Raw genomic sequence first — 25,669 nt, 5'->3', positions numbered from 1 at the left:
TGTATTGAACTACACTGATATATGTTTGTGCTGAAGAGTTATCTGAGCCTTCACTTTTTACCTAGCTGTAGAGGATCCTGCCTGCTTGCCTCCGTCTCCAGCATTTCAGGGGAATATATTAGCAACTGACATTAATGTTGTTGAGGAAACATTGTAATATAGGTGCATTAAAATTGCTAGAGCTCTAAGCACTCTAATCTCTTACTGCTTTATGAGGTTTGTGCTTGTTTTGCTTATATGTCACCAAGTGGGTCATGACTCAAATTTAGCCAGTGCTGTTATTAATGCCGGAGCAAGTCTTCAGCAGGCTATTTTTAGCAATCAGGGCTGTTGTTAAGAGCTTGCAATTGCTAAAAATGCCTTGGAATGATTTCACAAGCGATACTGTCTGTGGTGGAATTTGCGCACCAGCTGTCTGTCTTCAGGCCAGTTGATTGTGTTGACACGTATTCCCTGTGATTTGTCATCTCTGACTCCCGCTTTGCGATGGCTGTGACAGGCATGCTATCAGTGTCTGATGGGAGAGAGTGAATGAGGGGGGAAGTGACAGCAGCAGCCTCATTACTGACAGCTTGGGAAACACTGAGATCGCAGAGAGGACTTTGGCCTTTGCTGATACTTGATTTTTCATTTACCACCACGTCTTGTGAAGCGCACCTCGTTGCTGCCATCATCCCCGAGAAGTATCCGTTCCACAGCTGAGGCCTTTTCTTGGATCCCCTCAGCGATATTTTAAACATTTTCCGGAATTATGTGGCTTCTTCCAGGCAGAACAGTTGCTGAGCTTTATTTTGTTGAGAGTGATCTTCTATCCTAAAGTAGTGGTTCTCATGTAAGCCAAATTTTTGGAGAAAGAATGCCCCAGAGAACAAGACTTAAAAGTGGGATCACTGAAAACTGCAGTTCTGTGTTTGACTTGGCTACTAACTTCTTGTGTAGTCTGACCATGTTTGATTCAGTTTTGCTAGGAGAATGACAGGATAAAGGAAAGGTATGAGGTTGGTACATGAAGTGATTAAATTATTAAAATTGATTACCTACTGTATATCCTGGGTAGCTTTTAACCTGCAAAATAAAAAAAGACTTGCTAATAGTTTTAAGTGCCCTCACTCCCATAAACATAATACAAGTAGGCGTGAAACTACACCTGTGACTGTTTTCTTAGTGAAATTACTAGTTCAGTTAGTGAAATAAAAGGGTGTTAACTCTTATCCAGGGATTTCAAGGTGTTGAAGTCCTGGAAATACAGAATCATGGCTTGCCTTTGTGTTTTGCGGCTGAGAGGTGAATCAAGGCTGCTGTGACTATGAATTAATTTCAGCTTTTCTGTTTTATAACAAAACCACTGATGAATGCAGTCAGTACAAAAGTTTGAATTCGAAGACCTTCAAAGCAACCATTTGCCTATTGTCTCTAGAGTTATAATCTGAAATACCCCACCAATTTTTTTAATGTTACACATACGTGGATTTCAAGTAAGTGTAAAAATATGCGAGGGAGGCAAATAGGCAGCCAGTAATGATTTATAATGCTGTAGTCTTTTTGCCTCCAGAGACCTTCATTCAAATCTTGGCCTGAGCCTGAAGAGGAAATGGGTTTGGTTTTAGACTAATTCTTAGTGGATTTTTGTCCACGTTACAAATGATGTGCGGCTTATCTGGCAGTCAGAAACCTTCCTTGAGTAAAGGCTGACTTAGAGAATGTGTTTCAGTAAGGCTTAATGGGGAAATGTGTCTGTCTGGATGAAGCTCTGACCAGTTTTGCATCACTTGTCTTTATAAGCACTAAGTTTGGCAGGTATTTAAAAAAAAAAAAAAAGCGGGGAGACACACAAACTGTTAATAGGGGTGTATTTATAATTTGCTATAGAAGAAAGTACAGTCTCTCATCAGAAGTCTGTAACGGTGTTTGTACCATCTTGTTTTTTATATGTAGTATTGTATTTCTGTTCTTCAGCTCGTGAGTTTTGCCACATGAGAGAGCCTCTGTTCTAGCACAAAGGGATCTTTTTCTTTCTGTGTCAATCAGAGCTAGACACAGAGTTGTCTGTCCTGAAGGTGAAGGGACTACACCAGCAGCAATAAGTAATGCTTGAAAGTCCTGTGCACATGGCTCCTAAATAATTCAGTTGGCAGGTAGCTTGCAATTCCACTCGCTCTTCAAAATGAGTGCATTATCTGAGAGCCTGCTTGAGGCTCTTTGCTTCTGAAGTCATGAAAGTGTTTTCAGAGGAAGGTATGTGAGTTGTGCCTAAAATAATTTATGCCAAAAAGAGCTTTTGGGACAAGAAATGTTTGAAACCTTAAGCCACAGGGAGGGTGCTGCCTCACATTGTGAAGGTGATGCAGAGGGCTCTCAGCCCCAGTCCCTGCACAGGGCCACTGGGGACCTGCACAGGGTCTTTGTTTCTGGCTGCTCAACAGCTGGATTTCTTTGTGGGCAAACTTGCTGGAGAGCTCAGATCTGTTTTCTTTAGTGTGCATGCAAACAGGGTGGGAGGCGGTGGGGTGGAAATGCATCAAATTCCTGCACTACCCTCAGAAGAAAGACATCCTTCTTAGCCCAGCTGTTTGAAAAATGATCTTTATTTCCTTTACTATTCCCTTTCCAATATCTATATTCTCTCCTTCTCAGCACTTCCCTTGCAGTGATTTATCCATTTTTACCTTGGCTGAAGGCTGAGATTAACTCTGTGTGTGTGTGGACTGCACAGACAGCCTCAAATTATGTATTTCAATATTAGGGAAGGGTCCCAAATGAAATATTCTGGGAAGCAAGCAGCAAGGGGAGAGAAAGCAGGCAGGAAAGGTATGTTGGACTGACTGACTGAGCAACTTGTCAAAAATTCTGTGATACAACCACCCCTGCTGCCAGGGAGGTGAGCACGGACCTATTTTCAGGATTCCCCTCAATTTCTTTGTCACTTGGTAAATTAACCTTCTAGTATGAATCCAGACACTCAGTGCTGGGGAATGAAGAAAAGCAGATTTATGAAGTTGTTAATTGGCAACTTCAAGTGGCAGTTTTGCAACTGGTTGTCTCTGTGTACTGGGATCAGGGTGGTCTGAAGCTGTACAGATAGTTGGACATCTTTAATTTTCAACATGTTAATATGACTAATTTATGAACTAATTATTTGTGAGTGCTGCCTTTCATTTTTGCAAATCTTTGTGGCCCAAAGGTTCGCTTCAGATATGAGTTGGTGATCTCTAGGAACTGAGCTACCTGGATTTTTCCTTGAGTTGATGTTGGATATGTAATGGTTCATTTATTTAACAGATTATTTATACCCTGTGGGTTTGTCTGTTAGGAGTGGTGTCTGTGATGAAAAAAGAAAAGTCAGTAGTATACCTTGATGGATTAATGTGAAGTCAAGTGCATCAGGCATGCTAAAGCAGGTGCATCTATTGCTTCTAAAAGTGTTTGCTGTTTAGTTATCACTATGCAACTCTTGAGTTTGTGCTAATTTATGAGTTTATCCATTTAATCTGTTATAAAGAGATTCAGACCCAGATTTTTGTGTATTGTTCTTTTATACCCCCTTAAAATTAACATTTTTCCATTCACTCAAGTCATAAGTCACCATGGCATATTCAGAGCATCAGGAATTGCTTTTGATAGAAGGAACTTATAAAAAGGTGCAGTGATAGGAATTTCTTATTCAGATTTCTAGCCACTTAATATAAGCTCTGACTGATAAGAGTGACTGGAAATAAGTATATACATTTTACTGCAGTGTCCTTAAATATCCTTAACACTTGAGCAAAGGCCTATAAGTTTATTTAAAGAATATGAGAGCACTTGGATTTGGTGACCTTTTTCAGTCAAACTCTGATGGAGCTTCATCATGTTTTCTGAATGAGATGATTTGACCTTTTTCAGGAATTTAAAACCTCTGGGCCCAGAAGAAGAATTCAAAAAATCTACTTTTTTCAGAGTAATTATAATTATGTAGGTAGATGTAGCAGTGCCATTTCTTTTTTAATTGGAGTAATTTGATCTACACAAATACGTGCAGATTCTCAGCATTATTAAAGCAGGCTCAAGTGAAAGAAAATTCCTGGGGTGGTTCTTGTTGAAAGCAATTGCAGAAAATGCGTTTTTTCACAATATACCAGTTTTTGTCTTTATTTTTGTCACAGTTAAAATGCTTCCCTATGGAAACCAGATGGGGGTAACCAGCATGGTTATTTACACAAGTAACTTAAAACACATCAGAAGAAAAGATAGTCTGTGGCACATGCATTACTGTGCAGGATCAAGCTTTGCAGGCAAACATCCATTTTTTTTCCCCATGAGGAGGTTACAGGGGTCTTAATGAAATCCTGTTTCCTCACTGTTTAGGCCAAACACAAGGTGTTTTACAGCTACTTCTGTAAAAGTATTCTTTGGGGGGAGAATGAAATCCACACTGCTGAGTGAGTGAATTCAGCTGGACTAGAAGATAGCCTCTTCCTCAGCTGCACACCAGTACTTTGCTTGCTTGTTTTAAGTCTATAACCATTAATAAACCCCCTAACTTTTGTGTGGTTAGCTTTAATTCAGAGTTCTCCTTTGTAAAATTTTGTTTTTACTTTCTTCATCTCTGTAACCAACAAGCTGCACTGATCCTTTCTGTATACCCAGATTCATAATCTATTGTTGAAAGTGTTATCCTTTGCTTCTAGGGATCAGATGTCAAAAGCAGAGAGTTTGGGATTCTCTCTTTTTCTTCAGACTGCTGTAGTGCTGGTTGATACTGTGGTTTTTTTCTTCAATGGATGTAGGATAAATCACTCTCTTCCTTAAGTACTTATATAGCCTGTCTGAAAATTCTGTAGCCAACATAATGGTTTTAACTTTGTAATGAAGGGTTACTCTTCTTGTATCAGATAAGAAACAAAGGCAGAGAGACTAGGGATGCAGATTCATTATCCCTGTGGGATTTTGCTGCAGCAGCTGAAGGTGATTTAACTGTGATCAATTTATAGTTTACAGTAATCCATCAGGTTATGAACCGCAGGGGCTGTGGGCTGGGTAAACTCTCTTCTGTCAGCTGACTTGTGGAGTGGTAAATTCCAGTAGAAGGGCAGGGAGGAGTCAGCTGATAGCTCTTTTGGCCACTGTAATTAAATCTAGCAGAGATCACAGATCCAGAGCATTAAGGATGCACCTGTGCATCATTCAGTGCTGAGACTCACATAGCTGAAGGGATAACCCAGCTAGCTCGGCGTGGTGATCAGTAGCTTGCTCTTGGGAGTAGTACCCAGTTCAGGACACCTGCACTGCTGCGGCAGTGCCACAGATGGGTACATTTTCTGTGTCAGTTTTGCACCTTCCATTCACAGGCTGTTGTGGTGGTGTCCTATGGCTGTGGATGGAGTGGCCAGCTTGAAAGGAGGCCACTGCACATCGCAGTCCTGTGGTGCCTGCCAGCATAACCAGCATCACTTGAACCAGTCATGAAATTGTCCCAACCAAGCCCAAAACTTTGTGACTTTCAGATGTTGGTATTCCAGAAGCCTTGTACCTGCCTTTCTGCCAGGTGCTTTTTCTGCCTGGAGCCTTGGGAGGAGCTTTGGTAATCATTTTCCTGCAATGGCCCTGAAATTTCAATCTCAATTACTTTCAGCTGCACTTCTCTGAGAACCGTGCTTCCACAGTACATGCTAAATTGTTTGGAAGGACTACATATGCCTCAGGATCAAAATGCAACAGGAAACGTCAGCAGCATGTCTAAATAAACATCTCTGTCTCTCTTACAAGAGTGTTTAGCAGCTCTGTTGGTAGATGTTTCTATAAAATGTTAAATATTGTGCTTTCCAGACCTCCAAAATGTTTGTGATCTGGTAAATAGAAAAGGACAGGGAAACAAGCTAAGGAAGGTATGTTCAAAGAACAGGAGAGCCCTAAAGAATTAGTGGTTCTTCAGAAACAAAGAGTGAAATTGGGGCCTGGGAATGAGTATTTCATTGATAACACTGGGTTTTTAAATTAGTTATTACTCAGCTGCATTGTTTTACGTGTGTAAAAATACAGAAGGCAGTAGTGGTTGGTTTAATGCAAGTAACGAGCTTTGTGACTGTTCTGCAAGTTTCTATATGCATTTTTGTGTCAGTAGCCTGATGTGTTTATCTACCAAGTATTAGAAGTGCAAAACCTGAAGAGAATGTAGTGGGTTTTTTTTTTCTCCTTGTCATCCCTTGCCTTCTCTTAAAATGCTAATTTATTTTTCCTAATTATTTTTGTTTAGGTGTGCTAAGGGGTGAAGGGCTTACTCTTTCTTTTTACAGTTCCCCTTTGTGTTTTCTGTCTCTTCATTCCTTCATCACACAGTGTGTTTCAACTCGACCTCAGGGTATCATTTGTTGAAAAACTTTTCAGTGACTTTGCTGACTGAGGCAGTCATGGACACCTCGTCCTCTGCTTCTCAAGTTCTGCTGTCTGCTGCAGGGTGTCAGTACTGTCTCTGTGGCTACCTGGTGAACTGGGTCAGCAAACTGGTCCAGTTCACTGTGCTGCTGCCCAAATGTTTGTGCTGGTGCTGCGTCAGGGACTGCTAAAGCCATTTAGAGTTGTCCCACGGGTGACTGCATTGCCCCTTCAGCTGGGAAGGAAGGAGAAAGGCTTCCCCAAGGTCATCCCCAGCAGGTCAGGGCACAATTGGGATGGTAGCAGGGGTGACGCTTCAGAGCCCTTGCACCAGCACCTCCTCGCTGGCCGGCAAAGACAATTAGGGCCTTAATTCTAATCTCCTTGGGTGCTTCTGCAGCCTGTTTTTCTTTCAAATGCTTTAAATGCCAGACCTGTGATACCTTGAAGTACCATAAAGTAAGATTAGATAAGGGGAAGTAGCAAGTGTGGGGTGAGGGCAAAGCTAGTGGAAGTTCCTGAACGAAACCTTTGCATGGGGCCGGTGGGGCGGCGCAGGCTTGGCGCCGTGCGGGGAGCAGCGGGGCCATTTCTCCACACCTTTGTCCCCTGTTTCTTGGCTCTGGAAGGAAGCACCACACCACTTGTCGTGGTTCATGCTTGAGGCAGGCGCTGGGATGCTGAAGCCAGAGATCAGGCTAACAGTTAGGGGCTAGAGCTGGGAGGAGGTATGTCACTGGGGTTTTTATCACCTGCAAATTTGAGGAAGGGATAATTGGCTCATTTTGTAAAGCCAGCTAATCTCTGTGAATGAAAAGCAGGTCAGACTCAGAACAAAGTTTGACTGCTTTGTGTAAAATACTAGGTTTTTAGAAGTGTTTAAATATTTATTTTCCCATCTGTTTTACAGTTGCCAAACAGATTTGCTAATGGCTTAAAATTTCAAGACTGGAACAAGGGGTTAACTCCAAAACTCATGACTCCTTTTGGGTTTGGCCTGTAAACTTTAAGATCCTTTTTACAAGAACTTATTATTTGTTTGTTGCCAAATGTACTTATTTATTTGTTCACCTGAATTGTTGGAATAATAAGAAAAAAATCAAGGTTAATTCTTTGTTGTTTGTAACAGATGTAATTGGGATTGCTAGCTAATGAACTTCCAGTATTTTAACATGTACATGAAATTTTCACAATGAGCTCATGAGGGAATTTAAAACAAGGATGAAGGATTTTCCCTGTGGCATCTTTGGAGAAGGTGCTATAAGCATGCAGTCTGTCAGGATAGTGGAGGATAGTTAATTCAGAAGAAAAATGATGTAGAAAAATGATATTTTTGTCTTCAGAGTTCCCAAAGACTTTGTTCTTACTCAAAAGTTTCCCATTCACTTGAAACTTCTGCGTGAAATACCCTTTTTTGTGCAGAGGAAGTGACTTTCTGCTGTGCTAGGTTAAAAACTTAAGGATTGAAAACCGCATATGGTTTATATGCAGTGTTTTGAACTGTACTGACAGATAGGAAACAATCATAAGGACTTGTGTGATCCTGTCAAGTATTGCAGCAAAGAGGAAAGACGCAAAACCAACTCTTAGGTGCCTTCAGTCTTTAAATGAAAGAATTGTGAATGATATGTGGGAGTTTGGTGGGCTTCAGTATTTAAAAATGACCATCTTGCCTTGGACCATCGCTCTGAGTCACCCCTACTTGGTGTGTTTGCATTTGTTAAAAGATACGTTCTGGTCTCTGTGGCTTTGAAATTTTGGATATCTAGAAAAGAGGAGTTGTGTTTCTCTTAATTTGTGTTTATGACAGCGCTTTCCATTTTGCTCTGTTTCTGAAGCAACGATGACAGCTACAGTTTTAAAGTTGTTTTTAATCCCCCAACCTTGACGGAGCTGGGTTTTTGGTGTGTCAGAGGATTGCTGATTTGAATGGACTCTCCTGTTGGATCCACAGTGTGATCATATCAGGCTAGCCTATGCTCACTTGCGTCTCCTGGTTTTGGGACAGTAACCTTCGGGAAGATGACAAGGTGGGTAGGTGGGTCTGTGTTTTCTTAAACTGTAATAGCCATTTTGTCAGATTCTTCAGTGATTCCTGGGGTTTTTTTGTGTTGGCATAAACTGAGTTCATCATTGTTTTCTCTTCTCCACAACTGTGATTCTCCTTAGCTCAGTGGAGCTAACAGCTGTGTAAAACCATGTAGGTGAATGTTAGATGTGATATGAGACATCCCACTTGGTCTCTTGGACAGATTTCTGTTTGTGCTGTTATCTGAATATTCTCATTTCCTTACTGCCAAATCATCCCTTAATGCTAGAAACTGAATCTAGGAGAATCTGTACATTTTGTACTGGTAGGGGGGAGAAAGAAAGAGTGGCCTGTGTCGTAGCTGGGAAGCCAAGCTTTAAGGAGTTCTAAGTTGTGGAATAACACGTTGGTTTTGACTGCAGTGTGATGCCAAGAGAGCGTCATGCAAGAGTGAATGTAAAAACAGAGGTGGAAAAATCAGGCTTTTGAATTTAGGGATTAGCTTTGGGTCAGGAGAGGGAATTTGATACCCTCTGCTTCAAATCTACACCAGGAAAAGCATTTTGCATTTGGTTTGGTGGTTTGGTGGTTTTTTTTTTTTTTTTTTTTGTACCATTGGCAATGGTTTCTACAAACAAAGCAAATGTTTACTTGGATCTCACGTGTACAAGAAATTCTCAGCCCTCATATTGCCCTAAAGTCACTTAACTGGCCTCGTGTTTCCAGTGTGCTTAGCCGGCTTTGCAAACTCTGAAGAGATTTAAAGTCCGAGTTGCTGCACTGATCTGTCAGCCAGGAGTCTCTTCTGTCCTCTTTGTATACATATGCCCATGCTAGCCAGATGGTGCTGGATTTGGGTGCCGTCCAAAGCAGCGCATTAGAAAGGCCAGGTTATGTGTCATATTTCAGAAGCCAAGAAGAGCTGCCAGTTCTACTCTTTTGGTAACAAGCAGCTTGACTTAATATATTGATCATGTTGGGCTTGCTATTCTCAAGCTGATTTTATCAGAGACACTCAAAAGGATATAAGGTAGAAGCTGTACAAAGCCCACCTGTTGCCTCTAATATCTGCTAATATCTGCATTTGCATTTACTGTGTGTCCTAGAAAAATCTGCTCTCTACCAGCAACATGAGATCCTTTCTAGTGTCAGAAGGGGATTTTGATGCTGTTTGACTGTCGGTTCTCCTGGAGCACAGTATAATGGAGGAGCTGGGAGATGCAGATTCTTCTCCTAGTTTTGCCAAAGGAATGATGGTTGATTTTCGGGCAAATTGCTTTGTATTTGCTGATTTCTTATTCTGTAAAATAGAGGTCAGAATGCTGATTCCCTTTGTGTCGTGCTTTAAGAATTGCTAATGAAAAAGGCCTGATTAAAGCCAAATGGTGATGTTATTTATAAATTATGAAAGAACTTTACCTCACCTTCTTGGCATGCTTTTTTATTTATTTTGCTAGAGGAAGGCTTTCCCTAATAGGATGTGAAAGCCACAAACCTCATCTGTATCAATAACAGTAATGTGTGGAGAGTGAGATGTGGTGTGGAAAGAGAGATGAGGGATGAACTGCCATTGAGCGCATGTTAATGAACATGGCCTTGCGCTCCCCAGGCTGCTGCTTTCTGTGGGATGGGTGGATGTTTAAGCTGGTTTTTCTGGATTTTAAAGTCTTTATACTGTCAGTCTGTAAGGTTTGAGAAGACATTTACTTCTGGCATCATTGCAAAAAGGGTGCTGGTCTCCTGGTCACCTGCTTTTACAGATCCTGCTGAAACCTGAGAAGTAACGCTTATAATTTTGCTCTGTCACTGTAGGGACCTTGGGAAATCCATATCTTTCACTGGAAACAAATACCTGGAAACTCCTGTGTTTTAAAGCCCTTTCTGCTTTAGTGTGAGCACGACTGGTCTGATGTGTGAAATTTCCTCTTCTGCCCTTTTATCTGCTTTTTGAAATGTAGTATTCTTGATATTATCTTTTTGTCTGCAGTTTTACTATCATAGGGTCCCTGAATTCCTTGACAAGAGCTGCTTTACACATGAAAGTGACATTATCAATGGCTACAAGAGAGACATTGTGGCTTGTTGGGTGCCAGGTTTGGGAATAGGGTGCGGGGTTTGTGAGTAGGGCCGAGGCGCTCGGGGTGGGCAGAGCCGTCGGATTTTGCAGATATCAGCGGCACTCTGTCGCTTAGCAACAGCCTCCCGAGATGGAGGTGGCAGTGAGGATGCTTGCCCTGCCGCTGAGCATCGCCGCGCTCCACCTGGCCACGGGCTTCACACTCGTGCGTGGGGTCACGCTGCTCGGGTGCGATGTGCCACGGGAATGGGTGGGCACCAAGAGCCTCCTGGGTTACCACTGTGAGGGGGATTAGAGCTTTATTAATAAACAGTAGTTGTGAAATGCTTTTACAGCTCTTTTTCATCTTGAAAGTTCTTTTTATCGTAACACCTTTGAGAGAGATGTGCTGCAATTCTTACCTGGTTTTATGAGCACTTTTAAAACCCATTTTTAAACCAGGTATCTTGCATATGGTTGCACTGAGAGTTGGTGTCAGAGCCTGGATGAGAATTCAGGATGTGCTTGTTCTTCATTGCTCGTGCTGTTGTAGCAGTGAGAGTTGTTAGGTAGTGTGTGTGTGTGTGATATAATTGCCATGTCAGCTTTTCTGTTTCTGGTTATCTACATAAGGAAGCAGATAGCTGGTGGAGATGTCAGCTGTGATGTGGCTTATTAAGAGCTACAAGACAGAAGTAATCACAAGAAGCCCTGCTTCCATGCAGGCTGTTCTCTAGTGTCTCTGGTTGCATCTGTTCTGTCTTAACCCTTCTCACATTGACTGGATTTTTTTTCGTTCTTGCCAAAGAATTATGCCTGTTTGAACAAATAAATACTGTGTGCATGGTGCTGGATTTGGGTGCTGTCTGTGTTTCTCGCTCTGTGATGTTTACCTTTGACAAGGTGCTGTGATCAGTAAATGGGAAGCAAAGTGAAGCCCTCAGAGACATGAACCATGAGATGTACAAGAGCCCTTAACTAATTTGAGTGGGTTAGCAGTGATGAAAGTTTCTGCTCTGTACCACGTTTGAATTCCCTATTGCGTTTCAAAATGGAGGGCTAGCAGCAAATGGAAAATCTTGCATGAATGCCCCTTTCTCTAGGCTCTGACTGGGAAAGCCTTGCTCCAGACAGGAGGAAAACCGGTCCTACAAACGAGCCAGCCTTTGGTTTCAGGTCTGTGAAGTGCAGATAGAGGTTTCTGGATCTGAAAACTAAACGTGAAGAGAAACTTGAAATTTAGCATGGGTTGAGGAAATGGTTGCAAAGAGGCCCAGCTTAGCACTGCTTGGATGGGGGAAAACCCCAATCCTCTAAACATCATGGAAAGAGAGTAGCAAAGCCGATGAAAACTTGTTCCACTTGCTCTGGATTTGGTGAGGAGGAGTGATTGACGGCACCTGCTCTGCTGAGGTCTTTCTCTGCAGTGGGTTATTGTCCTGTCAGCTCTGCCTGCCTGAGGCCTTATTTGACATGCTTGGATAAGTGGATCACATCATTTTGATTCTGCACATGTTCTCCTCTCCACAGCTTGCTGGTTTTTTTCGCTCTTGAGCTTTAATTGTCTCCTGTTCTGGTAGTGTTTGCTTGGTTACTTCTTCCTTAGCGGCAAGTGAGACTAACCAGACAAAAGTACCGATCCTCCTTTTTTCTCAGGAACCTTAATGAATGTGCTGATTTATCTGTTCCTTATTGTATCACATGTTGCAAACTGATGTACCCGAGAATTGGTGGTATCGTTTGTCAGTCTCATAAAAGGTCTGTCTTCCCATTAGCACTGCTCTTGCCCTCTCTTTCTTGCTTTCAATTTCATCTCCCAGAGGAAACTGGGATGGAAATGCGAATGAAATATGGGTTTCCTTTTTAAAAAGAAAATAAACCAAACCTTAAGGGCTTCCTATTGGAATGTGATGGGATTGGAGTCCTATCTCTTATCCTTTGAAAATCCCAGCTGGAATTATTTAATGTCAAAGCATGGAATTTCCCAGTGTGAAATTCATTGCTGGCTAAGGATGCACTGGGGATTAGAGAGACATCACTCTGCCAGGGTAGCGTTGCTGTCACCGCAGGAGACCTCACTCGCACAAAGGGACGTTGCTGGTCTGTCCTGCTTCAAAGCTGAATCTTGGGGATGAGATTCTTCAATTCCCATTGAGGTTACATGCTGTGTGACTGACAGCTGGATTTGGGCAGAATAAACCAGAGTGGGTAAGACTTTGCACTGCCTGGGAATAGAGAGAAAAAAAATGAGAGACAAGAGCAAAACATAATTTGCTGATTTTTGTTATTTGGTAATGGTGTAGTTTGCTGGTGCACTTCCAAAACTTCCCTAAGACCGCTTCAGAGCTGAGTGATTTTGCTCGTTTGACTGCATGATAAAAGGGTCAGATTGGATGATTACAGTGATTTCTTCTAGTAATAAATTAAAAATCTATGGCACGGAAGCCTGATGTCTTGCAAAGCTTTAGGTTAGATAACACTCTCCTTAGGAGGAAACTCTAACTTTTGGAGGGTGTCTTCTCAGTTTCAAAGTAGTTACATAAAGGAAAAACAGGAGCATATTCAGACAGTACACTGGGTAACCACTAAATGCTTTGATCAAAGATGATTATTTTAAGTAGGCATCAATGTCTGTATGTTAGGGATCTATAAAGCACTTAAGCAAAATATGAGCTGATAGCTGCACCAAATAGTGCAGCCAGTTAACAAGGTGCAGCTTTGTTTCTGAGACTCATAAATCAACAGTGGTTTAGGTGATGGAGGGAGAGAGAGGAGCAACTCACTGTCACATTAAAAGAATAGCCTTTCTGGCCTCTTTTTCTAAACTGTTGATCTCCTCATAAAAGAGGATTTGCCCTGCTGTTCTAATAAGAGTTGTAAAATAATATATGTGTAATTAGAATTTAATAATGATTTGTGTGACTGGATCTACAGCATAAGCTGGTTCAACTGATTGTGTAACCTTTGCATTGTGTTCATTATCTAATGTTGAAATAACAGCTGGAAGTTGAGAGACTGACATGCAGTTTTAAAATTACAGAGCTTGAAATTGCTGCTGTCTGTAAACATATGAAAATCTATTAATGACCTTTGAGCTCTCTGATTGAAAAATGTTTTGTAACATGGAACACATCAAAATTGCCTGCTACTATGGTGTATATTTCCCCTTTCTCAGTGATTGCCTAGGATATAAATGAATGTTTCGTTCCTGACACAGATATCGGAATATTTTGAACTATTCTAGGAAGCCCTAAGGATATATGGAAACATTTGGTTGCTTGTTGTTTGTTCTAGCAAACCAGTTATAGATGAGCTGCTCATGAGCACATGGTGTGCTAAGCCACTCGACATGGGAGAACATAGCTGCTGGCGAGACTGACAGCTGTGGGCCTCTGTTGTGCAATACATTTCTCCAGCAGCATGTTTGAGGAGGATCAAGGGTGACGAGGGTGGCACAGATGCACCGTCCTGGACTTTTCATTAGTGCATGTGACATTTAGATATTTAGAAACGCATTTTCATCCTGCTAGAAGTCACCTCACTCACAGATTTTCCCCTTAGGTTGAAGTAATATGCTATGGGCAGCTGTTTCTGCCGATGACTGACTTCTACATATTTCTTGTTGTTGGATCAATTATATTTCTTCTCATTTGCTTCCTAGCCAAAGAAACTACCAGAGGACTAATTAATTACTACACATTCTAGACCTGAACTGAAAATTGTTGCCTACCACTGAGGGCAACTGTGGAGTTGGTAAAAAATGCCTCTAGTGTCATAGTGTTTAAACATAAATTAATTTATCATGCATCACCAGGGATCAGGATATGGCTGTTTTTTCTTCTGGAGACTCTCACCCCTGCAGTAGAGTTGGCACAAGTGAATTTGAAAGCGTTCATCTCCTTCAGCACAGTGTTCATTTGCTTTGTGCAAGCTGTGTCAAACTGCAGTTGAAGCTAAGCTTGCAGTCTGCTGTGCTGTGGCTGAAGAACATTCATACCTCGGTTCTGCAGCGTCTTTGGGAACGACACCCTTCCTAGGATCGTGGTAATAAAGAGTGTAGTCGGGAGGCAGAGTCTCAAAACGTCCGCAGCTACTTGCGGAGCGAACGTGTTTGAGGCTGTCACCACAGGGGAGATTCATCTGGAGCTTTCATTCTGTAGGTGCTACTGCCTTAAGAGCAGTACATTTTTCATGGCTATGTTTTAAAAGTATGTATCATAAAATGAGTGGAGACAACACATGTGATTGAATCAGGGATCCTAGAAAATAAATTAAAACTTTGTATTTGTATTTAGCGGGTAGAAGCTTTGAATTAATTAAGCAATTAGACCTGAGATTATTGAATTCATAACCAAGCTACATAAGGTTATAGCTATATCTTTTAAGTCTCAAATATGAAGCTATTCACATGGTAGTCAGTACAATCATAACGTGGTTGCTATATGCTTTGCACTATGAAGATCAAAACTTTCAGTGCAGAAGTATAGATGGAGGAGACCCATTTAGGTTTCTGCTTTTGGTAAATGAGCCATATGCCCAGTCCATCTGCCCAGCCTCAGGTTGGCTCAACTCCGTTTCCAGAGTCCAGCTCATGGAAGCATGACATCTCCCTCAGCAGAGGTTGAAGTAGTGGTGTCTTCTCCTTTTGTTATCAAGTTTGAAGATAGAGCCAGTATTTAAGCATTCCTGTCCATAGTGGCAAATAGGCTGGAGGCATATGTACTCAACAGTACCTTGCTGTTTTTTCTGACTAGTTTAGCTGAAAATTGGTAATGGTGAAAGCATCCAGCTGCCATACCAGTTTGTGCAGGTAGAATCCCCATGCCTTTTCCTTTGGCAGCCTGAGGCCAGCTGGTGCAGCTGGAGGCTGGGGGTTGTATTACCTTCCTGGCAAGATTGGAAATGAGTGATGAAATGGCACATCTGGCTTCAAGCAAGGAGCAGCTTCTTCAGGTCCTAATTCACTCAATGGGAGCTGTTTGAATTCAATATGAGTGCCTGTTTAAATAATCTGGGGAGAAGGGGAATTAGTCCAGATTAAGTGTCTAAAGGCTGCTCTGTAAACAAGCTTGTGATTGCTGCTTATCAGCAGCATGGGCCCAGCAGTGTCATTGAATGTTGGCACACTCGAGGAATGTCTTCCCAAAACACTGTACCGTGCCGCTTACTGACTGGATACTTTCGGAAGTCAATTGAGATTGATGTCCCCCAGATCACATTCTTTAAAATGGAGGTGTTATTCATAGTCTCACTTGTGAAACGTTGGGCAGTGCGAGGGCAGTGTGTGGTGGTGCTGCCATCCTGATTGTTCCTTGTCGGCAGGGCACTCCCCCAGACGATGGGAGTTTGCAGGAGGCATGCACTCTGTGCTCAGCATTCGTACCCAGCCGTGTGGCGATGCCGCTCAAATAAGTTGAAGTAGGTGCTGTCAGATTAAGCACAAGCTCTTTTCGAACTCCTTCATGCACTACATGAACTGGGCAGGCTGAGCTCCCAGTCCTGGCTGAAAGCAGCTTCAGCCGAAACATACTTTTATCTGCTGTGAAAGCTGGGCAGGTTGGCCTTGTGGTGCATGAACAGCAGCGCTTTTCAGCGCTCCTGCAGCCTGTAAAAGCTGGGCAGGCTGGGCTTGCAATATGCCTCATTTCATCTACCTGAAAATGGTGCCCCAGCTTCTCTTCAATCATTTAAGCTCCCCTGCTCTCTGACACACTTTCCGCTGACAGTAATTCTGCGAGCACTCGTCGGGCATTTACTGCCATCACTAGAGGAAATACTGATGGCTTAAAATGGGATCATTTCCTTTCTGATGGACAGCAAGCACCTGTGGGAGTTTTAATAGCTGTACAGTATGTCTGTTAGTAGGTAGCGAGGAAGACGGGTACAGTTCTCTGCAGTGAGGCACCCGCAGGCTCTGAAGAGGAAATTGGAGGAGAGGGAGAAAGCCACGGCTGGCTTCCTGTTGAGCTGGCAAAGTGCGGCTTAAAACGGTAGATTTTGTGTATCCGTTTCCCCAGTGGGTGATGGTGGAGAAGGTTTATACCAAAAACATGGACAACCATATGCTCACATTCATGGAGATTTCCTTGACCTCTTACTAAAGAGAAGGTATTTGCTTTATACATTCTTACTTGTATTGTCCCTAAGTTACTTTTAAATACTGTTTCTAGGTTCTTGGTACTACCAGGAGGGTGTGGGCTGTTTTATATCTTGAGTAATTGAGAACGAAGAGCACAGTACCAACTCCCTTCTCCCCAACTTTTTAAAACAATTACTGCTTAGCACTTTATTCAGGTTTCATGCAAGTAAAAAGACCGTTCAAAACCTTGTAAAATCATTGTGGATTGAAATGCATTTAAAAGCAGAGTGATACTGACCTTCCCTTATGTAATTTTTGGCTACATTGTGTTGAGGTAACATTTGTCCAAGGTGTCTCTACTTGGTATGGTGTCTTCAAGGTCCTAGCAGCAAAGGTCTTAATTCTTGGGAGACAGAACAAGTGGGCATTAAGTGGAGTACCGGCAGCTTGCTCTTCACAGGTGACAGGAACGCAGCCTCTGGTAATAAATTTGACTGTTTCAATTACAGTGAGTTTCTTGGTTCATCCGCTTTTATTTTTAAGTTAAATCATGTATCATAAACCTGCAAACCAGTGGCAGCTTCAAATGTCGTAACATTTCCAAAGCTGTCTTGTCAAAAAGTCATCTTATTCTTGAGCTAACCATGTGACAGGGTCAGAGCAAACGTGATGCATTTTAAAAAGCAAGACCCAAGCTCATCTGGAATATGTCAGCTACAAAAGGAGAATTGCAGTCTAAGGTTAAACAAGCAAGGATTTCATTTGCAATCATTTTAATTGATATTGATTGCATTGCTTGAATGTAGGGTCAAAGCAGGAGAGTGACTTCAAATCTAGACTGTTTTTTGCCTTTTAAAGAAGCTTTAGTGGGTTTGGCTGAAAGGCTAGGGGCTTGAGTTACAGTTTTAGTGAAGTTCGCAGAGGGGGAGGAGAGAGGGCAGGAAAGTAAAACAAACAGGTGTGTGTCGTATTACAGGAAAAGTGAGAACTTCCCCATCTGTGAGAACTACAGCCTGCCGACTGGAGATGCCACCAGAGTGTCTCCCAAAGTGCCCTGAGCTCTGGGGAGGGCGCAGCCAGGCTGGCCTGCTGCCAACGAGGAGCTGCTGTGCTGAGCTGCCGGCCAGTCCTACCTCCGTGGCTTCTTCCCCTTCACTGCCCTCGCTGCATGCTCCTAGCCCGTAGCTCTGCAGAGCTGAGCTCCCAAAGTTCTCCTCCCATCACTGAAGTGTGCTCCTGCTCATTTTTAAGATGTCCACATGGATTTGCTGCCTGTTCACCACGTAGAGTTCAAATTCAGTCACCTTGGTGTGGTCCTACTTGATAGCCTCTAGTAGAGTTACTTTCTATCCCATTCCTTTTTTCTTCCTTTTTTCTCTCCTTATTATTCACCTCTTGTCATTTGCCTATTGGCTACTCATTTTTTCCTGTGCTGGCTCCTGTTCTCACACTGGTGTTTCTCTCTATGGACCCATCTTCAAATCTGTGCCTTAAAGCTAATTTCTTTCATGTATGTTTCTCATGTATATCTCCAATATTATCTTTCCAACTGAATTACTGTCTCCTGTGTCACCTTTATGCAACTAAATGGACAGCAGATTTCCCTTAGTAGTGATCCCGTCTGTATTTGTAACGTGCTTTGTCTACTTAGAAACCACAAGACTATTAAGTCAGCATTTGTTTCTATGTTGGTTCTATAAACTGGGTATCAGGTCAATAGAAATAATTTAAAAGTAACCTAATTAAAAATAAATCTGTTTCAGTTCTTCTCTGAGCCAGGATCTCTCCCTGAACTATTAAACAAACACGTTTGACAGCCCTACTGCTAATTGCGTTATAAAGTTGATATAAGAAGAGATGGTGCTTAGATCCTCAGGGGCTTTTCCATTGCAATTTTGCCAAGAGAAGCTGGAGGCAGAAACAAGGACAAGCAGGGTCAGTTTTAGATACAGCAGTGGGTTTTTTATTTCCTTTGCGTGGATCCTTCTCCTGTTTGATGTTCAGTGGGATATTTCGTGTTCCCCAACTTAAGGAGTAAGTGCTGCAGTGAAGAGTTGTGGAGAGAGAAGCTGGAGGCTGTTTCCCTTCTGGGAAATCAGCCCATATAATCTTGTAAAGTCGGCAGAGGCAGTCTGGCAGGAGCAGAGTGTAACCAGTCCTTGGCTGCGTGTCTGAGCCTTGCAGTGTCCGATGGGCCCTGGGGATGGGGGATTGTAATGGACTTGATTTTGCACTAGGGCTGCATTTCAAACGGATGCTTGAGGGCTGAGGGTAGTTATTTTATTAACTGTAGGTGTTATTTTTGTCCTCTGCACCCCAGCAGCACTCTTGAGGTTTTTCATCTAGCTGTGTGGGTTTTGCACTTTTTTTCAGGTTCTTTTAAGTGTTCCCTGTGTATGAAAGGTATTTACAACCCCAGCCTCCCCCTACATGCTTTCTGAGATCTCAAAGAGCTGTGTAAACTCAGAGGATTAAGGCAGAGTTTGAGCTGGGCTGAGCAAACAGGCAGTGATAACTCCAGCCAGCGGATGGCTGTGGATGTGAGCTTGTGCCAGGGTCCTCCAGGGCTGATCGTTATTTCCTGATCAAACAGACAGCGTGGAGTCTGCTGTGCAGAAGTGTCTTGCTGTGGCATTTTAGGGGTAAGAAGGGTCTCATTCCAGAGCCGAGGGCTGTGCACCTGTATTATTCACAGTTTTATAAACTGAGCAGTGTGCACCTTGAGTGTCTTTGGAGGTTGCAGCTGTGCCTCAGTGACAGAAAAATGTCTTTTCGGGAAGGAGTATTCCCAGAGATTACGGGTGTCACCAGCTATGCTGCAAGCAGAGTTGCAGTTGCATAACTTTAAGTAGCTTGGGCCAAATAGCGATGAAAATAATTCAGAGATTTTTATTGTGGACTCCTGAAATCTGTTGCAGAGTCTAGGTTGCATACTTGGGTTGTAAGTCTGTGCTGAGGTCTTTCCCAGTGGATCTTCACAGCTACTGGTGTGCAGGGTATTTCAGGTAGAGCTGGAGGGGGTACCACAATTACATTTTCAACTGAAGTGTTCTTTGTATCTGTATATCCAAATAATCAAATGGAGAGATAAAATCTGTATGTATCATGGAGTAACTGCCAGGAAAGAGGCTCTAAAGAAAGGTCTAATTCTTCCTTATCTGTAACCATGCAGCCAATTAGAACCATCTGCTCTCCGTCTGCAGCCCAGACAGACGAGGGGCTGCAGATGGAGAGGCTGTAGCCTGCCCTGGAAGGTGTGAGAGAGATTCCTAAGTGAGGACAGGTAGGAGACAGCCCTGAGAGCAGTGAGTAGTAAGGAACAAAATAGTTTTGTACATTCTGGAACAAGATTTGGCAATCTCTTTCCTGGAACCAAGAAGAGAGAATGGGCCTGGATCCACCAGCGTTCCCTGGAGAAGGGGATTTACTGGCCCTGACAGCAAAGGTAGCCAGGTCTGCTGACTCCTGGGTTGGGCAGAAACCCCAAGGCCTTTGGGGTTTGGAGACCTTTTGACTTCAAGGCCTGACTTCAGACATTGTTTCTGTGTGAACCCCTAGGCCCTAGGCTTTACATGACGTGCAAAGGGCAAAAATAACTGCTGGTCTGGGCTTGTCTGGGGGGAAGGCTCCAGTGCAGCAGTTTGTCAGAAGACCAGTCTCACCTTCCAGCTGGGACTTCTGGATTAAAGTTAAGGTGCATCAATAAATGTTGTTCACTGCAGTGATGTCCTGTACATTCTGTATGTGGTTAAATTTTCCAGCAATTGCCTGTGCATAAGCACAGATGCACATCCAAAAATAGCAAGCTCTTGTGCTAAGTGAGGTCCCCAACTTGGAGGTCATAAACTCTAGTAAAAGAGCAATCGCTGGAAGGCCCTTTTAGCAGAGTAAATAGAAAGGAAACAAAGGAGGCAAGAACAGAAACCCCATTAGCCCCCTCCTGTTCTCTTCCTGAGGCTGCAAAGAGGTCTGCATTTAGCAGCATAGAAAACAGCCCCACTGTCACCCTCTGTCAGTAAGGAGAAGCTGAGTTCAGTGTCCTGCGTTCCCAGAAAAAGCAAAGTCCTGTGAGCTGCATCCTCTGCTGAAGTGGGGAGGAACGGGACTGTGGAATTGGTTTTCTTGTCATGCGGCTGAGAAACTTGGCTCCTTCCCCATGGCTGCCCCAGACATGCTGTGAGGCTGAGGATGCCTCCCTCTGCCTTCCTCCTGCCGGAGGCAAGCAGCAGCCTTGGCTGCCAGGCTTGGGTCTTAATTCACGGCTGTTTGGAAAGTGCTTGAGATTCTTGGATGCAAGTGGCACTACAGGTGAATGCATTATTTGCTTGGCTTTGATCCAGCTATGACTGTATTCCCTGAATTAATTTTGCTAGTAGCTCAGTGATGAGACAAACCTTAAACCTCCAAACAAAATGGGGATAAAAAGCTAAATTTCTAAGTAGGGAATTTTGTAGGTTTCAGTAAGGGGAAAACCAGAAATTTCCAGACTAGTTACGTGGTGAAGTGAATCATCTAAAACCTGCAGTGAATGTGCTGTGGGTACTGAGGGAAGCCTCTCCCTAAGGCATTAATGGAGGCCCAATCCCCATGTGAAGCCAGCTAGAATTTAAACCAAAATGGCCATTTACTGCCTTTGAAAGCATTTTAAAAGCGAGTATTACACGCTGAGCCAGGAGTGCATTATTTGCTGGTGCTCTCAGGTGGTGTCATTCCCCTGCCACAGCTTCCCTTCTCCCTTATTGGGGGCCCATGTCACCTCATGCAGCATCGTGCATGTGTCTGCTGTCACGTTGCAGCTGCATCTGGCTTTATGAAGAAGTGCACATTCTTGGTGACTTCTGTTTCTAATGTTTTGCTGAGTATCAGTTAACAGATGTCATTTCCATTGCACTAGTTTCTGATTAGTTACTAAAGCTTAGCATTTTGATTTCTGTTTCAGCAACCTCCCAGTAAATAGGACAATGTGACCTTCTTTAAGTGGCATCTCGAACTGCTGCTTTAGAGTGTTATCTTAAATCTAAAACCCAAAGTGAGCATCTAAACACTAATTTGTATTCCTTGTTTTATCATTCATGGAGAATAATGCCAGACAATCATTTTCCTTGCTCTTTCACTAGTTAAGGACTTGGCAAGCTGAGCTGTATTTTGTTGTGTTCTGCGCCTCTGAAACAGTGTTGTTTATTTTAATTTTGGGGTAGGGGTTGTATCTTTGAGAGTTCTGCAACTTGCTGTATATCTGTGTGCTTTAAGAGGAGCTTGCCAGCCACACGGGACCCCTGTACAATGTGTACAGAGATTGGGTGCTGGCTAATTGAGCCTGGGTTGGAATAGGAAACAGCTGTATGTATTTTATTGTCGTGATTCAAATTTCAGTGTCTCTGTGACCCTGAAGTGTCAGTGCATCATCTTGCTTCACAGGGAAGGGTAACTTTAAGCAGTGAGTGATTTGGAGTGGAATCAGCATGTTGCACACTGAGGCAGTCAATTCACTAATTAAACGAGAGCTGGGGGAAGTAATCTAGAGCAATCAGCAGGGCATTTCATCCCAATTCCTAATTTTCTTTTTTGTTGGGCTTTAGTTTTTGAGAGACTAGAGAGCTAATGATTTTCATGAGCTCTTTTGCAGTACTGAAGGTGTGTGCGTCGACGTGAGCAAGTTGTATTGCGAGCTTCATTCACGTAGGATACAAATATCCATGATGTAATTGCTTGAGTCAGAAGGAAGGCATTTAGAAAAAGTGGGATGAGGCATTTCAGAACATTTCTGTGGCTGAAGTTGACAAATTTTGCCATGGTAAACAGTGCTTTTAAGGTATCTCCTAATCTAATGTATTTACCTCACATAAAAAAATAATTCGGATAGAGATTCTGCAAAACATTCTAAGAACAGTTTTTACCCTTGAGCGGTTAATAAAAAGCATTGGGGAAAAAATTTATCTAACTGTAGTGAACTAATGTCATAGTGATTTGGCATATTATTTCTTAAACTCTTTTTCTGTGTGGTGTGTGTAGGGGTAGAGGTTGATACATTGTCACCACGAGTGCAGCTTTCAGTCCTCAAAGATGCCAGGGATAGCAGTAGTAATTCCCTTCTCTGATCTCACTTCCTATGTTAATCATTATGACATGACATACCCGCTTTTAAACTGTGCTTAGATTGTATGTTATAGTCCTGATTCAGGGCAGACACTTAACACTTAGAAGTGTTCAACCTCTGTTATGTGTTGAGATCCCATTGATCTCGGCTTGCTTATTGAATGCATGGTAGGCTTTAGAAGTGCATTCCTCCATATGAATGCTGCTGTGAATCAGAGACTGTCAGGCCCAAGGGGGGTCTGATGTGCTGCTTTCTGAGATCAGAAACAAAAAAAAATAAAACCCACCTCTGTTTCAGCTGAACAGTTAAAGGTTTTCCTTCAGGATGATGATTTGTTCATGTGCTGTTGACGTATGGTTCCTGAATTAATATGAAGCAAACTCATTTTCATAACCAGTTCCAGCATCTCTGAAATTAATCAAACACATAGCCTGGAGAGTATTCATCCTAATCTAATCTAAAATTACTGTTTGCATTGTGCGTGCCTAATTATTCATCTTAAGTCATCTCTGGAAAGAACATGCTGTCTTGTTTGTGTTTTTATTCAATATTTATACTGCTTAATTCTTAAAAGTAGTCTCAAAGAACTTAAAGACCTTACTATTTTTTTTTCCTCCTTTACAGAAGGACATGTCGCTAAAGCCTCAGGAGCGAAAGGAGAAATGGGAGAGGCATCCAGGAAAGAAACCTAGAGAATCTGAAAACTGTGTGTCTGCTGAGCCGAGTGAAAATGGCCATAACAATGATGCTGGGAGCTCTGAGAGAGAGGCAGAAAGAGGCAAAGAACGGATGAAGAAGAAACTTCCTTTGAAGCTATCCAAACAGGTAGGGACATTATTTCTCATCTGAAGTGACTGTATCGTGACATTGGCCACTGTGAAGTGTTGTCCTGCTGGTAGGTTGGGGTTGTTAATGTAACTGGCTTCTCTGGTAACTTGTGCTGGTGAACACAATGTCTCTTGCTAGACTTCTGGCCAAGTGCACAATTCCTGTGTTGTGGGCAGGTTTCATAAACTAAAATGGAAGACCAGGTGTACGGGGTGATGCAGGAAGGAAGGTGCTGAATTCCCTCTTACTCTGCAACAGTGAGGCAGTGTGGTAATTCACCCCATTGGTTTGTGGCTCTTACACATAGAAATCATCGATCGGATCATAGGCTTCTTGGGTGAAGACGTGCTTGTTAGTGTGCACCTAGGGGTTGCAGACGTGAATATGTCCATCTCATGAATCAAATTCATGTGCCTCCAAAACAGTATGTTGAGAAGGAGAATAGTCAAGTATTTTAGAAGTGGAAAGTCAGTTTGGAGGAAGTTGTGCTGTGGGGAGTCTTTTCCCTGTGCCCTTCTAAAATGTGGTAGAGCATTAATGAATTAAGAGTTGTCATGCTGCAGGGGACGATTGTGGAGACTCCCATCTGAACCACAGTGTGTACAGAGCCCGGGAGGTGACAAAGAAGAGGTACTGTGGCTGGCAGGCTATTTATCACTTAGCTGCTGCTCAGCAGGGAGATTTGTTGGTGACCCAGTGCGCATTCATCGGTTTGAAATCCACATGGCCCAGCAGCCTGTATCTATGAGCAAACACTTTCCCAGTTGTCCGTTAGCATGGTGCCAAATGGCAGCGAGCGCGAAGACCAGTGTACTTGAACCTTTAGTATTTGTTCTGAGCTAAGATGTACAGTATGATGAAAAACTATAGTTCTCTGTGATGCAGAAAAAGATCTATTTAACCCAAGCACACCTTCTGTTCTGTGAAACTAGTTCTGTATGTGTGCCAGACAACAAAAGATTGAATTGTCCAGTTCCTGGAAGTGTTTTTTCAGACTTTCAGTATTTTAGGGTTTGAAAGGATGGTGAAGGTTATCTAATGTAACACTCTGCATAACTCCACCACACACATTCTTTCGTGATTGTCTTGTAGCATCTTCATTCAGAAGGGCTCATCACATTTTATGTTAGAAATTCTAATGGTCTGGTGGTGGCCCCACTCTTCTGATGGCTAATTGTTCTCATTAACAAATTAGCAGACTTCTGTTTTCTTCCTTTTGATTTAAAAAAAATAGTTGGAATAATTCCGTACAAATAACTTATGTAAAGATGTTAGTACTCTTACGCTTGCAAACATTTAGGTAGAAAATCATGTGGCCATGTGCTCCTAGCAAAATATTTGCTAGGTTTGTTTTCTTTTTATTCCCCAAAGTGATACCAAATATTTTGGTTTTAGACTCCTCGGTGTAGATGTAGTTAAAATATATCAAGTTTCATGTTTGTTTTTGCTAGTAGTTGAGTTGATAGGGTTTCAATTCCCCTCTGGTTACAGGTGCAATGAGTTTTTGCACAAATATTCACTCTGTGCAGATGAAAATTACTTTTTATTATGGGTGAATAGATGCACATTTTAGTTTCGATTAAAGTTTGAGTAACTGCGATCCTTGTCTTGGCATCCAAACCCACAAAATGCTATGCATGTATTTCACCAGAAGTCCTTGGCTTTGATTTAAAATGTTTAGAAGCAATAGTGCTGGATAGTAAGTATTCCTGCCTGGTGTTTACACCAGGATTCTGGCATTGTGCTTTGTCAGCTCCTCTGCCTTTGTAAAGCTGCTGTTGTGTCAGGTTTTTTTATTTACCTGAAAGGGACCCAAACACCAATCTAGTGATCCTTGCAAAGTGTACATAAAGCTGGCTCACTTCCCGTTCTGGTCCCCGGAGTAACCTTACAAATGCTCATGTTGATGCAACCGAGAGTGGTGCAGTTTGAGTATGGAAACAAGTTGCACCGCAGGAGGTCATTAGGTCTCAGTCGCCACCAAAAACTCTCTAACGTGTAAGGCTGGCTTGGGTAAATACTGCCTTTCTACGGGTTAGAGAGTTGTTCCTTCGGGTCTAAAGTTACACTGCAGGGAGTTCAGTGCGTTTCTGGTATTTGCGCCGTTGTGGATGTGTGGGGCCACGCTCTGCTGGGCAGCGGGGAGGTCCACTCTTCCTGGAGCTGGGGTGAGCCAGTTCCTTACCTGCTGCAGGGGAGGAAAGGTTGTTAATAATGACATCTTCTACA

At 42.7% G+C, this 25,669-nt stretch overlaps 1 protein-coding gene across 13 annotated transcripts in view; it reads left to right on the top strand.

Annotated features, from left to right (window-relative positions):
• The window catches only part of FBRSL1 (fibrosin like 1), a 552,380-nt gene that overhangs the window by 125,814 nt on the left and 400,897 nt on the right, over nucleotides 1–25,669 (top strand). For all 13 annotated transcript variants that reach the window (XM_074886838.1, XM_074886836.1, XM_074886841.1 and 10 more), the window contains exon 2: nucleotides 23,237–23,437. In XM_074886838.1, coding sequence (XP_074742939.1) covers nucleotides 23,237–23,437 — 201 coding nt within the window. The remainder of the gene's footprint in view (nucleotides 1–23,236; nucleotides 23,438–25,669) is intronic.

Source organism: Strix uralensis, chromosome 17, assembly GCF_047716275.1.
Source record: "Strix uralensis isolate ZFMK-TIS-50842 chromosome 17, bStrUra1, whole genome shotgun sequence".
Taxonomy (NCBI): Eukaryota; Metazoa; Chordata; class Aves; order Strigiformes; family Strigidae; genus Strix; species Strix uralensis.
Note: the sequence above shows the minus strand (reverse complement) of the source record. Positions and strands in the feature narration are given on the sequence as shown.